Below are 15914 nucleotides of genomic sequence, written 5' to 3'. Positions count from 1 at the left end.
AGTCTATCTCAATCCAATCAACTATATGGAAATTCGTCACTATAATGGAAAAGGTACTTAACTCAAAAGGGTTCATTCATTAATCACATATCAACACACCAGAAAGATAATCTTTCTGCTTAAGTTCCCAGACTCTACTTATTTATTTATTCATTCCTTCAGCATGTATTTGTTGAGCTCTTTCAATGTTCCAGGCACTCTATAGGGTACTACTAATAAAACATACTCCTTAATAAAGGTCATAGATTAGAAGGGGAAAATTAAAAATAATAAATTAGTTAATGAACTGAAAATTAAGATACATTTGCTTAAAAAATGCTTTGAGGGAAGGAGGCAAAAGGGAAAAACTGCACATCTACTCTATGGCAAGTGGAGAAATCTTCACAGAGGAAGTGACATGTGACATCTGAGCCAGGACTCGAAGGATGACTAGGAGTTCACCATAAGTTTCCAATGAAAATCAAACCCTGAAAATGGCAAAGAGGCCAAGTTTATGAATATCTCCATTAGGCCAGCATTTCCCAATTGTTTATAGATCTTACTAGAAAAAAAGGACTCCACGGTCAAAACAAAGTTTAGGAAAGGCTAGATTCTACAACATTAAACAGTTTTCTTTACAGCAGGACTTCTCAGAACCTTTACATCTCACAAAATGTAGCCAACTGAATACATGAAATGATAACCTAAAGTTAGCATTGGTTACACCATGGGTACAGAATTGGAGTGGAATGGAGCCAGTGCACTGCACATTATTAGACTAGAAAAGAGACACAGTATGCGGTGATTCCCAGGCTTAAGGAAAGCCTTCCTTTTCTTGATAAAACTTGAGGATCTACTTTCCTGTGTACACACTTTAGATCTGTATTTGTGGTCTGTATTCATGAACTTATTTTCACACGTTTGGATTAAGACAAGAAAAAGTGATTGTATGTTCCACTAATGAATTTTGGAGTGAGTTCCTTTTGGAAAAAAAGTGGGAAGCAAGTCTTATTTCTTGTTACTAATATCAGCATTGTAATCACTCTTATTCCAAAAAGGTTGTCATTGCCATACAGGACTCTAAAGAGGATATGTCACTATTTGTTTGGTTTTCAGTATTACAATAAGTCTAGGAAACGCAAAGTAAGATGCTGAACAATGCGCATACATATGATTGGTGATTATATACTAGATAACTATAACAAATACCAACCCAGAAAGTACTTTTCTTCTTTGTATGACGATAAAAGAATAGATCAGTAATCAATTCATCCCTCCACACCCACTTCATGTATGGGAAACAGTATGTGTTGAATTATGCTTTTTTTCCATTTATGAAAAAAGTACCATTTAAGTATATTTTAAGGAGTGTTAAATATTAATAAGAAGTAAAAAGGGAAAATTCAGATGGCCTAGATTACAGAGTGAAAGATGAATGACTCAGTCAGTCTCTATTCCTGTGAACAGAACTTCAGAAACTGCAGATAAAGAAAGACTTCAGACCTGTTAGATGACGCTATTTAAAACATGTACTACCTGTATAATAGGCTGGAAAAGAACTATTCTATTGATGAAAGGAGATTTAGATCTATGACTTACATTATCATGATGAATCCTCTATTAATATTAAAGTTCTATCCATCATATTGGAAATTTCCCCATAGAGTTTTTAACATGTCCCTGGTGGCTGCCTTAATATATAAATCATTGCCATTCTGAGAGGCCAGCACAGAATCTCTGCTTATAACTTTTTTCTATATCACATCTTCTTTCCATTTTATTTCTGTGCTAATTTAGTCCTTTTCAGTTTCAGCACACAGAAAGTCACCCTCTCTTCAGATTACTCATATTTACGTGGCGCTCACAAGCGCTCTGGTTCAGCTGTTTGGTCCCGTTTCCCTTTCGATTGCTGATAGTAAAATTAGCAGCAGTAACAAGTCTGCTCTGTAGGCTTAGGAAACTTGGCTCAAGCTGTTAGTACAAGCAATAAATGCTGGCCGGCTTATATATTGTAGCCTGTAAAATGTTGGATACTGTAGCTCAGATTCTTTGGTCGGTGGCCACAGTCTGCAAATGTCACATTTCATCAAAATCACCTCAGCAAACTTGTTCACAGGCAAGTCCAAAGAGGGAGAGGGTGATGCAGTAGGGTCACGTGGGCCGTAGGAACTCACCGTGGAGCAAAAACAATGCCGCTCCAGGTTCTCAAGGGTGATAATAATTTGGGAATCTGCAGATTACACTAGTTTTGAGATTCTGAGTGGGGATGGGGGAAAGAATAACAGGCCAAGAATCATGCAATAGGCCTGCTCGTCTCTCCTGTGCCACAAAGAAACCCTAGAAGATAAAAGTTTGTCTTCTGCCAGCCTTCCAAATTAGGCTCTCCTTCCTTCGCGCCTGGAGCGCACTTCCTCTCCCCACTGCGCCCCCCACCGCACCCCGCAATGGGTGCTCTCTTCTCCCCCCCCCCACTATAGCAATGATACAGTAACCAGTAAGACGCTTCCTGGGAGCCTACTGGGCTAAGGATTTGGCCAGCCCTGCTGAGCACCTGCTCAACTTTATCTCCAAGGGGGCCGTTCAGAAACTTCGGGCGACGGGACAGAGACCACACGGACACGGAGTGGCTGCCCTTCCCCCCACGGCTTTCCTTTGTTCCAGAATGTGGTCAACCCACGTCGCCCTCCTCCACGCCAACTCCCTTCACCATTTACCCCTCAGAAGGCTTCCCAGAGTGGGGACGTGTTTTGCCTTCAGGCTCTCTGCCGAGGAAGAGGGGTCAGTATAACGCACGGCTTCCCCAACTTTCTCTGCTAGTGCGCAGTTGGGGAGAGGGATGTGGGACCCGATGGCGCCAGACTCGCAGACCTAGAGCACCCACCGCTAGCAGTCCAAGGGAGAAATTACCTGACAGATTTTTCATTCAAAAAACTTTATAAATTTTTAAATCTTACTCTTTCAGAATGAGCCATAAATGGGTCAAATGATACAGAATAGTAAAATAGATGTGATATGAATTCTTTATAATTATGGAAATAGTGGCTTCCTTATTGGTCACATGAGTCACGTAACATGTAATTCCCTGTCTCGGGTTATTAATAATGGATACACAGTTATCAAATTGTTCTAATGAACACTTCTAAAATACTTTCTGTCACTGGAAGCAAATATTTTATTGTAGATGGATATGCTTGTATGACTGAACTAAAATGTCCCGTTATTACTACTTCTAATTTAGTGTAAATACTGTTTAAAAATTGACAGAGCAATGAAGCTAATTACCAAAAGACTATATGCTTATATTTGGAATTATACACAAGAGTCTTATTTTTTACTACCTCCCGAATAAACATTCCTTACTGATCTCTACATAGTTCGTTATACAAAGAAAGGAAATCTTGGATTGTGTTTCCAAGGAAGACTACCCAAGTGTCAGGCAGAGAATGGCAAATCTTCCAACTTAATGGAAAAATTAATTTTCTTGCTCAAAAAACCCACTCTACTTTGGACCATAGAACATACCCTACCTTAGTAAACTCAGTGAAAAGAAATGAGGCAAGCCAGTATCATCATAGCAAAATAAAGGGTGTAAAACATTTAGGAGAGAGGTCCAAGTTGAAAAGAGTTTAAGACTATTTAGGGACCAAACCATCTGGTCTTGAAACTCTCAGGACAGTGCTTCGTATCTGGTGTGAGCCTAACGCTGGAAACAGGAGCGCCTCCAAATGCCAAAGAGAAACACCTGAGCCAGGGCTCTCACCTGCCAGGGGAGAAAGGGACTCTTACGGCCTCTCAAAGTTGGCACTGCTTTTGATAGATATATGGAGAAATAGCTGGGAATTGTGCCCTCAGCTGCCCCTGGGGAAGAAAGATCTAGAATTTGTTTTGTTTTGGTTTTTTACCATCAAAGCCCACATGAGCCACAAAAATATCGCACAAGAACACCTGCTTGCAAAAACAAAGACCCAGATGGCCCAGCTGAAAGCAGTGTCTACTGGTATCACCAGGCTAGAACAGAGACTCCTTGAGCACCGTTAGAGAGAAATAGAGAAATACCTGCAGCAACACAGAATGGTTAAGTCACCCTCTGACTGAAAGCCAGAACACAGATTTTCACCAGCTAAGGAAGTAGTTTTTCTCTGCACAGGGAATTGGAGTCAGAGAGGGATGAGTCCAGATGCTTCCTTACACTCTACACTCTATCTATCTGTACTGAATACCTTTTGTGTTGTCTTCCCAGTAGCGCCACCTACCCCCTGCTCCTCTCTCTCTCTCGGGTTCACAGTAGGATCTTCTATGCTACAGCAATGTGGCCCACCTCCAGCAACAGATGATTGGTTCAGGAAGGGGCACCTTATCCAGATTCGGCCAATCAGAATCCTTCCCTGGTACTTTGAACCTGGAACAGAGAAAGATAAGGCAGTTTTTCATGGAGTGACCAAAATTGAGGACGTGTAAACTCTACTGACAAATAGAGTTGTTTAAACATCTACACAGTATTAGGAGGGGATAATGAAACAGATGCAGAGAGAAGAAATGAGAATCCAAGAGAAAGTCTTGATGGTGATTTGAGTCCTTAGCTACAGATGTTCTATAGGCCCCAATCCCATTGATAAGACATCCCAGTATCCTTGTAACAAATTCCCCATTTTGGTTAAACACATTAGAAATTTCAATAATGTACAACCAAGGAGTGATATATCAGGTAAAGAGAGCCTAGTTTTGCAGTGGTGCAGATAGGAAAACTTCAACTACAAAACATTTACAAGAATAGGAAACTGTCCAGGAGACAGCACCAACAGGAGCCCACCACAATTCCTCTCCTATGCCATCTCTCATCATGTATGCCCTGCTTATCCTGGATATCAGGGGATCCCTGGGATTCTGGGACTCCTTCTCCCTCGATATTTACCCAAGTAAGATCAGATTAAGATATACATTAAGGGAAGTTTGGAAGTGGTAAATTTAAATAAACAAATCAGCCTGAAGTATTATATTTGAAAACACAGAAAGGGCTATTCCACGGCTCCTGACCTAGAGATTGGGGGATGAGGCAGGGACAGAGGGAGTATTCACTGAAGATCCAAATCACTCTTCAAGTTGGATGCTTCTAGATCATGAGTCACTGGCTACTCCCAACAATGAATCAGAGAGACATCTCTACTAGGGCTCATCGGCCAACAGCCTCTATTCTCAAACTGTACTGGGTCATTCAAGGATATGTTTAAAATAGGCTTTTGTCCTTAGAACTGGTATGCCTGTGTGGACATCTAAATATGCTCTAAAATCTTTCCCAGCTTTTTCTATTTTCTTTTTATTATAGGTTCTTAAAAGGAAAATATCTTATCTCTTAAACTCACCAATTTAAAACCTGGTAAGTTTTAAAACCCAGTATAGAACCAAATTCAATAGGCATGTTAAAAGAAAAACTTTAGACAAATTAAATTAAATTCATTGTTTAATTGAGCAGGAATGAATTGCATATTGGGCAGCCCTCAAAAACAGCAGAGGTTCAGAGAACTCTGGCCTGTAACATGGGCAGGCAGCATTTATGGACAGAAAAACATTAAGTGAGGTACAACGCCAGCCCTACTGGTTATAGCTGAGCCTTTGCCTTATTTGAACGTGGTCTGATGAGTTGCCCCCCTGAGATTAACTGCGGCTCGCCTGCAGTGATTGGCTCAGCTATTTCTTATAAGAGTGTACTCCTAAATTAGGCTTCCAGTTGGTTTATGTACTAAGTTAGGTTGCAGTCCGTTATGTAAGGACTCAAGCACAGAGGCATCCTCAGGCTAGCTTTAGTTTAATTTAACAAATATTTAATTAGGATTATATTAACATTTATTTAGCTCATTTAACCTCAATTAGTACAGAAATTTTCACTCTAGATTTCATCTTTTAGAATCAGAAGATGGCTAGAAAAATCCTCTTTTAATTAAATGTATACACAAAGTTGTTGCTGTAGGTTTAAAAGTATGTTTTTTAAGTGCTCCTCTGAAGACAACAGTAACGATTTGGCTGAAGGTTTTTCCTGTTTACTTGCTAGGAATTGGGTGAGTTTTATCTGTCATGGAATTGGTTGAAAGTAACCAGCAGAACTACCATGCTGTAATTCCTGGGTATATCATGGACACATCCCCTTGGGGAGTGTAATAAAACCAATGTTAAAGGGAAGTATAAACCACTCCCCAGTGCTGAAGGCCAGCCACTATGACCTGAGTGACAGAGGCACCCACTGGGTATGAGGTGCTCACAGGTAGAGCGGAGAGGTGGCCTTGCCAAAGCCAAAGGGCTGGTAACAAAACAAAGGAAGTCAAAGTGCCAGTGTGTTAACACAAGGGTGGTCCGAGCTAGGCCAGCTGCTGCTCAGAATCTAAGCAATTGCACGGCTGCTATGGACCTTTCCAGAAGCTCTTACCAACTGCACTGAGCAGCACAGGAACAACAGGGCCCCCTACACAAAGAAATAAACAAACAACAATAACCCATTCATGTGCATATTTCCAACAGTCCCTTTCCATCAGAGATGAAAGAGCATCTGGGAGAGTCCACTTTACTTATGATGCTCATTCTGATTAGTTACACATCTGCCTTAACTCCAACTCCAAACAATTTTCCTTGCAAACATCCTCCACAACCCACATCAGTGTAGGTTTAAGCAACATATTTTCTCCCCAGTGAAGATGTGGCCAGGCTAGTGGGAAAGGGCAGGCGAAGAACTAGGTTAGGTCCTTCCTAAGCTATTCAAAGTCTTAAATCTTCTTATTTTATTAAAGCAAATTAGTACTTGAAGAGCACATTCTATATTTTAGAGTAGATCCTCCAAAAAAATCAAAACATAAAAACTCAAAATATTAAAAAAGCACATATTTCATAAGAAATTAAATTGTCCTGCCCAGGTTGCAATGACAAGAAAAATATCAAAAGCAAGACTGGCCAAAAAGGAAAAAAAAAGAAAAATCTCAGTAAAGGTCTTAGTTTCCATTACCTACATTTGTGCAAAAGCTACATGTTGTTTTAACTAAACATCTGGTCTTTGTCCCTCATGTACCAAATTCTGAGTTTTCTTGACAATTTGGCAAGAGGTACCACAATCCCCTGCCAGGCCAGTAAAAATCACACATTTTTCTTGCAAGGAAAAAAAAATGTCAATAAAAAAATGAAACAAAAAACATAAAAGCTTGAATTGAAAAGCTGTGCTGTAGAGAGGCTGCTTCCTAATCAGCCTTGCACAATTGCTTTAAAAAAATCTAAAAAATACTACCACTCCATATCGTTTGAAAGATCTAATGCTGTTACTGAATGTTTGCTCCACATATTGCTCTAAAATATGTCCTTTAGATATAGGGTCCCTGCCACTGAGTCAACCTTCTAGAATAAATCATGTGAATTAATTTTTATAAATATTTAATATTTATTCTTGTATTACACAAATTGATTCTTTAAGTTACTTCAACTAGAATTGAATTTCAACTGCTTTTACTCCATGGAGGAATAATCTCACGTTTACGTCGGCACCTTCTGAGGCCCTGGCATTGTAATCTGTCATAGTAAAAACCAAAGAAGTAAATAGAATTCTGCTCTCAAAATATGACAAGCTCATTATAACAAGCCACTCATAAATCTTGAAACAAAGGTACTACCATATATTTTTAATAATAATTTTATACAATTTGCATAGAATGTTTTTATTTGGAACAAAGGTAAGTTATTTCTTTCTCCTTGCCACACATAATGCTGAAATGAATTATATAGTAATACCACCACCCACCTCTGAAGAGGGCCTGAAATTAGTTAACAAATGGTTACAAAATACTGTGCAAACATGAAATGCAAAATAAGACTCTAATGTCCATAAGTTATTCTTTATAACAATCAGATTATGCTTAGATGGGAAGGAAGAAATAAATGTTGTAAAAAGGCAAGTGCCCTGGAAGTAAACTGCTGGATTGAGGAGAGGGCTCTACAACAAGGTTCCTCCGGATATTAAAATTAACCACCTTCTTGGTAGACTTCACCAGGGCCTTAGGAAGCATGGAGCAATGTGTGGAGTGAGCTGCCCCTTCTACATAAAGATTTAAATACAAATTTATAGCCCATGGCACAGAAACAAACTCTTATTTGAGATATTTTGCTAGAAGTGCCGGTACACTAGAGCCTTACAAAGTCCTAAATCTAACTGTCCACGTATGGGACTCAGTCTGGGAAAGTCTTAAATGTGAATCCCCAACAGGAGAATGTTAAGACATTATGATTTCAGGACAAGCCACAAACCTAAGCTCTAATAATGTATGAATCACAGTAAAGAGGAAACTCTTGTCAATGGCCAAAACTGGGAAAAATAATTAACAAATAACTTTAGTTTTAACTCCTATTCCCAACACTAATGAAAAATTTATTCATTCACTTAGAAATAAAATTTCCTAAGCATCTGTGCAATTGACAATGGGAATACCGCCATGATCTGCACGAGCAAGTCCTTCTGTCACAAAGTTTTCGGAGCAGTGGAGGGGACAGGGCAAGTCAGAGTGATAAGAGCAATGATTAGTGAATAAAAAAGAGCTAGCTATTGGAGCTGGAAGTCAGGAGAGTCTTTTCACAACATGGGATGCCTCAGCTGAGGTCCAAATAATGAATAGGTGTAAGAAGGAAAGATGCAAGTGGACGAATATTTGATGCACAAGAAAATCATGGGCAGAGGTCTGGAGGCAAGAGACAGCCCATTTATTTGCAAGAACAGAAAGAAGTGTGTCGTAAAGCAGAGAGTTGGTGGGGTGTGGTGAGAGTCAATGCCGGAGAAATAAGCAGAGTACAGATCATGAAGAGTGGGCTCTCTGAGTGATTCTGAGGGAAATGGGAAATCACTGAAAGGTATTAAAGAGGAAAGTCATAAATGTATAATGTTTTATAAAAATGTTTCTGATTGCACTGTGGAGGAAAAATTGGAGAAGACCAAGAAAATGATCTAGGCAAGAGAAAATGACAAATTGAGTAATGGCAGTGGGGATGGAGAGAAGTGAGCGGATTTAAGAGCTACTTAGAAGCTGGAAGAGAATAGACTTGATCAGGCGGACTAGCATGGTCATTCAGTGTTCAGACTTTATGGGTTCAAATCCTGGCTCTGACACTCATGGGGAAAGTTACTTATTTCTTCTGCATTTTAGTTTCCTTTTCTGTAGAGTTGGAACAATAATTGTACCTTGTTATGGGATTGTTATGAAAGATAAGTGAGTGAATTATCAAAGTGCTTAGAGTAGTTCCTGGCACATGATAAGCGCTCAAAAAAATATTGGCTATTACTATTATTGAGTGTAATAGCCCAAAACTAGAAACAACACAATTGTTCATCAACTGTAGAATGGGATGTGGGAGGAAAAGAAGAGGATATTGTCCAGGATCTTGCAGAATATTTGGGCTTAGATAAATGAACTGATGACAGTAATTGTGCCAGTTAATGATTTATTGCCTCTCAGCTGCAAATCTACCCTTCAATGCATGCTTTTAGATAAGGGAGATGAACCCAGTATGCATTTCTCCTATGCAGCAGGCACAATTTTAAGGTTTGTCAGTAGAAGGCACTGTGGAGGGTCACTGCGGCAGAAAGGCACTTCTCTTCCTGGTTCAAGTGTGCTTCAGTTTGCTTCTGTGTGCATGGTTGCCAGTGGTGCACCTGGGGGACATCCAGTGGTGCTCACCCCCATTGAGTTTCAGTAGAAGATTGCCCAGAGTCTCACAGATATTCCAGAAGTGGTTTTCCCAGCCTAGGCCCACCTGCACCCCAGAAGGATGTCTCCTGCCTGAGTCTGCAGACAAGCTCTGGCCTGGAGCAACCCAACAAACCTCCCTACCATTGTCTGAATTCCAACCAGTTTGTTCTTTCCTTGGATACTCTCCCTTAGCCCAAGTGTATTCTTTACCCCTTTATAGTTAATTCCCTATTATAATTAATAATTCTTTATATTAATCATTTCCCTGTTCCAATGACTGTGTGTTTTCTATCTCCTGATTGGACTCTAACTGATGCAGTACTATTCGTTGAAATGGAAAACACAGGAGGGGAAATAAGTATTGAAAAGATAAATGCCATTTTGGACATACTGGACCTGAGATGCTTGTGGGACAACCAAACAGCACTGTCTGGTGGGCAACTGAGTATTGGGGGGTCTAAAGCTCAGGAGAAGTGAACAGGCTGGAGAAATGGGCTTAGAAGTAAGCAGTGTTAGCCAGGCATGGGGGCGCATGCCTGTAGTCCCAGCAGGATTGCTTAAGCCCAGAAGTTCGAGGCTACAGTGAGCTGTGATCGTGCCACTGTACTCTAGCTGGGCAATGCAGCAAGACCCTGTCTCAAAAAAAAAAAAAAAAAGAAGAAGAAGAAGAAGAAGAGGAAGAAAAAGTGTGTAGTATTAAGGCCTGTAAAATATTAGCAAATGAAGCATGTATTATTTAAATGCCACAAGTCAGGGAGTCAGAGAGAGAGATTTTTTTGTTAATTTTTTGTGTGCTCGTATGTCTCATCAGGAAGCCCTAAACCAATTAATTTGGATGTGTGTATGTAGCTAGCAGCATACTTCACCAAAAGATTTATGGTGATTTCATACTGTGTATGTCAGGTAATGTTGTTCTGTATCTGTTAACATTTTCAAAGCTAAAGGAAGACACGGTTGAAAAGAGCCAAGGCCTATATTAATACAATAGCTCTAATTACACTCCAAACTTAGAAGCCTGACCAGCTGGAGGCAGGGGAGCAATTAGTCATATCAGCTACTCTGACGCTGACTGAAATCCAAAAAACTCTAATCGATGTGCCAACACCCCAAGCAGCAGCACTGAAAACTGGTGAACTGCTTAAGTTTCATGTTATTTGAAAATGACAACTAGATACAAATATATTTTGAAAGAGAATCAGTCTGATGTTTTCTGCTCTTTCTGGAAGCGTGAACTCAGTCAACAAAACTTACCCCTTGCTTCACCTATTTCTCAAAAAAGTTTGAATCTACTGACCACCAAAAAAAAAAAAAAAAGGAAGTTCCATCAGCAGTTTGCAAAAGAACAATTTGGAAGAGAAATGTATTAAATCCTCAGGGAAATTAAACCCAAATAATCCAATAACAGCATTACAAAATTAACACTAGACTAGGAATTGAATTAATTGCCTCATGCTGTGGGGAGCCTTGGCTACCACAGACCAAAACAAATGAAGCCAATGATGTCAAACGCCTTGAGAGGCTGCAGGCAAGAGTGATGTTAAGGCACTACAAGGGTTCACCCACAGATGTTTTTCAACGTTCTGACTTATTCTGAAGATCTTCAATACAGAGACAGGTCTTCACTTTGCCTTCTCATACCTCAAATTATGTACAGTAGGTTGGTGAGAGAGGCTAGAGATGCCACAATTCTTGACACAGCTCAGCAATTTTATGACGTTTTGTGAATTACCTCTAAGTGTCTGTGTCTAGTAGTAGCTGGACTATTGGAAATCCATGGAAGGTCTTTTTCTCCTGAGAGGGTGGAAGGGACTGATGGGAACAAGCAAAGGTTTCTCTGGAATGTAGGCAGCCTGGTGATAAGGCAGACCTTTAAGAATACCAGTCAGCTGCTCCCAAAAGAGACTCACTTTGGCATTTCTGTAAATTCTCCTTTAATGCAATGCAAGATGATCTAAGTAAAATGGGCCCTGGGAGCGACAAAATTAGCATATGTGTGGCTCTGCTAGTGTTGTGGAGGACTTTGAGGAGGAAAGCAGGGTGCCAGCATCTTGACAGAAATAAAATCCTGGTGATTTATGCAGTTTTGCCAAATAAGACCCACAGGGCAGATACGGAGGGCCTTAACTGCCTCCAGCTTCTCCTGAGATGATCAGTTTGTCAAAATGCCTATCGAATATTTGCTCTTGTACACATCCTTCACGTTACAGCTGACATTTACTCCTGAAGCTTTTTAATAACCAAAGAGCATTTACAAAAAATTAATTCATGGCATTTTATCAGGGTATTATGTGACTTATAATTCTCTTCACATTCTTAATTTTGTGTGACATTTTGAAAATATGATGCCTAACTCTTTTGTGTGAATTTTAAAAAAAGAAAACATAGCCAGCGTGTACTGAATACTTTTTTTTTCTTCCCTCAAGAATTGACATAAACACCAAAAACAAAAGACTTTTTGTTTAAGCTCATAGAAATGAAGCATTCTATTTGTTTGGAATCCTAATGACTATCACACCAAACTTACCTGATTAGAAGCTCTTTCCTAATGAGGACAATTATTTTCAAAGTTAATGGATTTGCAAGCACAAACATTGCTGTCTTCCCAGAATGAATTACTCACATCCCTTACATGCATATTTTAGTTATACACTCTAATTAATACTAGTACATAAAATGTGTGGGATTGATTTCACTGTCAAAAAAAAAAAAAACCTATCCTTTGTTTTTAGATGATATAAAAACACCACAATTTCCCTTCTTGCAGACACTGGGCTGCACATACAGACTTAATTTTAGATTTGGACAAAATGGAAATCATTTCATCAAAACGATTCATTTTATTGATTTTAGCCACTTTAAGCTTGTTAACATCAAACTTCTTGTGTGCAGATGAATTAATGATGTCCAATCTTCATAGCAAAGAAAATTATGACAAATATTCTGAGGTAAGTTTTTAAAAATCTATCTAACATAACTAGTATTAATTATACAATAATTGTCCTAAGTCTAATGATTTTATAAAGACTAAAGAGTAAGTTAGTTTGTGCTTTTTTTTTTTTGCCAAACTTTAGCCTTCCTATGACAATGTATTGATATAACTTGTATTATTGAGCATGAGAGTGAACAGCCTGGCCTTGCTAATGACAATTGAAGTAGAGAGTATGGTACCTAGCAAGCACAGGTGCATTAATAATTTTCAGTGGACTCACAAGTGTACATTTGTAATAAATATTTACAGAAATAAGATCTGGATATATTTCAACTGGACATTTCAATTGTTTTAAACTACAAATGAAAAAAATACAAAATTTTTATTTTCTGCTTAGCAAGTACAAGCTGGTAAGTTTGTGGTAAATCTATATCTAAGTAAAAATGTCTATCCCTAGATGGTGAAACTGAAAGTTATTTTTATCTTCTTCTTTATCTTTTCATATATTTTCCAAATTTGCTGAAATTAGTGTGTATTACTCATTTTACTTGTTATAATCAGAAAACAATCACTTAAAAATCTTCATATGGGCAAACTTTTATGGAAAAACTAAATCTAATTAAATATTTCACTGTATTGTAAATGATTCCTATAAAGTTGGTATATTTGTGGTACAGTAATTCATAAACCAATAGGTTCTTTACTGAAATGTAATTTATATTCTAATAAAAATACGATTGGTTTCTTTAAGAAATGCTTTTAGATTGAAACGCTAAGTAAAAGAGCATGAAAAAAATTCAGTGGGGTCTCCTACAACTGTACCCCAAAACCTGGCTAGCATCTATTTCCATCTATCATGTTTCTATCACTTTGATCTTTAAAAAGGGGGGAAACAAGAAACATTGAAAGAGAGTGGGAGGTTTCTCTAAAATCAAAATACAAAAATAAATAAAATATTTCATAAACATGAATCAAAAAACTGGAAGAGAATAACTGCAATAAAATAAACTTTGCCTCATTTCAATACTTCATTATGTTCCTGGTGCTCCAACTCATTGCTATATTTACTATATATATTTTATTAATATTTTATACCTGTCTTACAATAGTCTAGGGACAGAGAAACTAGATTGCTTTAAGAAGCTTAATACAAATTATTTATTAAAAAATTCTGCACATAAGAACACAAATTTTGTTTATAGCTTTAACCATCCTGCAGATTAAAGTCTAGATTTAAGTTAATTTGGGGTTTAAATCTATTGCTTATAACAATAATATATTATTGTAATGGTCATTTCTAATGATAGCCTAGAGGATACCGAAAAGGGGAAAAGGAAAGGAATCTCAATTTTGAAGAACTGAAAGATTGGGGACCAAAAAATGTCATTAAGATGAGTATACCCGCAGTCAACAAAATGCCACACTCAGCAGCCAACTTGCCATTGAGATTTGGGAGGACCATACAAGAAGAAAGCAGCACTGGGGTGACCAACCTGCCTCTGAGATTTGGAAGGAATGTGAAGGCAAGCATCTCGAGATGTGTTCCTAATCTGCCCCAAAGGTTTGGGAGAACAACAACAGCTAAAAGTGTCTCTAAGACACTGAGCGATTTATGCCAACGATCCACGCATTCACCCTCTGCCAGTGAGTTACTTTACTCTATGACCTGCCAGCACCAAGAAATCCAGCATCCTGAACAAAAACAACCAAGGTAAATACTTGAAAACCAAAGTGTATAGGTAGTTGTGTAGAGCTAGTCTAGAAACTTTTTAAATGACTACATCTTTTCAAAACAAGTTTCTAAGGAAGTAAGTTTCTTAGGAGGAGAAAGGCAAACACACAAGGAACTAAATACCTATAAATTGAGAACTATTAGAAGGTCAGGTATAACAAGTATGGCTTTAGGTGTAAAGTCATGAGATGGCTTTCTCTACGCTGCATATGGGCATCAATCTCATTATTCTTTAGCCCATGCAATGTCAGACAATAGTCTGTCATTGTCTGACATTTGACCTCTCCAACATGAGAGAGGTGGCCTCACGTACCAAGGACACCATCTCAATAACCCAGGTCTCAAATGCAGAAGGTTTTCTTCCCTTTTAATCAATTTTTTTTCTTTTCTGGATCTCATTTTATAAATACATCCTGTTATTATCATTCTTTGCATTAATTAAGAAGTATTTATTATCTACTATGTACAAATCAGAATGCAAGGTACTACAAGAGATTTAAAAAATTAATAAGCTACCTACTTATTTTCTAGTAGAGAGTATATGTTTAAAAAAAAGTCTTCTTGCTACAAGTAGAATGTGATATGGCAGACTGCCACCTTATCTGAGAGCTTCTCAGAACACCCCTGCTTTATTTTTTTCCATGGTACTTATCCCCATCTGACATATATTTAGCGTAAATGTGCCTTTGCTAGAATTTCAGTTCCATAAATCCCATAATGTATATTGCAGTGCCATATCCACCTAGAACGGTGTCTGCCACATAGTAAGCCTTCAGTATTTCCTGGAATGAATGAAATAAGAGAGGCACTAATAAGGTCCCACAAAGGGTCGGAAAAAAGAGCATGTCTCTAAATGTGGGACTCTGCCTTTGAAAGACTCACTGGAGGAGAGAGGTCATTTTCAGGCAAAGAGAAGAGTATAAGCAAAGGTACGAAAGTAAGGTGAGCCAAAAACAGCCGAGGCTCAGTTTGGAAAGAGCAAAGAGTACATGAAGAGGAGAGGAAAGAAGATGAGGTGGATAGAGTCAGAGCAGAGAGTGCAGACATTCAGGGTGGGGACAAGACCTTGGAGCATCATCCATCAGGAGAGGGAGAACCACGGACATTTCTGCTGAGGTCCTGGGAGGTTATAGAGAGGCAGAATTTGGAAACTAATCAACTGTTGAGAGTAAGGCCGTGGTGAGGGAGAGAGATGACTCAGTGGTAAATTTTCAAGCCTGAATGCCCATCACAAACTCAACATCCTGTCCATATCTCATTCATTTCAAGTGCAACACAATTCAACTCAAGTATAATTAGGCAATTAAGATTATGGCTTGTATTTTCATCTTGCGTTCTTGCGTGCTCTTGTACTGATGGATGAGAACATTTTGTACTGCTTCCATTTTAGGAGACTGGTATTCAAGAAAATAGATGATGCAGAAGTGAAACAAGAAAAATAAGAAATCTGGAGCCTGTCCCTAAAGATGGTATGAAGCTGTGGCCTGTAATCCAGAGAGTGAAGACAAGGAAGAGTGGCTACACTTGCTTGATGAGTTATGTATCATTGAGGGCAATTTTTCCTTGT

The 15914-nt window shown here is 38.6% G+C and overlaps 1 protein-coding gene across 1 annotated transcript; it reads left to right on the top strand.

Moving 5' to 3' along the window:
- The first annotated feature begins 12493 nt into the window (after positions 1-12493).
- On the top strand, positions 12494-15914 carry NPVF (neuropeptide VF precursor). The gene is made up of 3 exons (XM_045564485.1): positions 12494-12631; positions 13923-14326; positions 15738-15914. Exons 1-3 carry the CDS (start codon positions 12494-12496, stop codon positions 15787-15789), a joined length of 594 nt encoding a protein of 197 aa, XP_045420441.1. The 3' UTR covers positions 15790-15914.

Source organism: Lemur catta, chromosome 11 (assembly GCF_020740605.2).
Source record: "Lemur catta isolate mLemCat1 chromosome 11, mLemCat1.pri, whole genome shotgun sequence".
Lineage (NCBI taxonomy): Eukaryota > Metazoa > Chordata > Mammalia > Primates > Lemuridae > Lemur > Lemur catta.
Note: the sequence above shows the minus strand (reverse complement) of the source record. Positions and strands in the feature narration are given on the sequence as shown.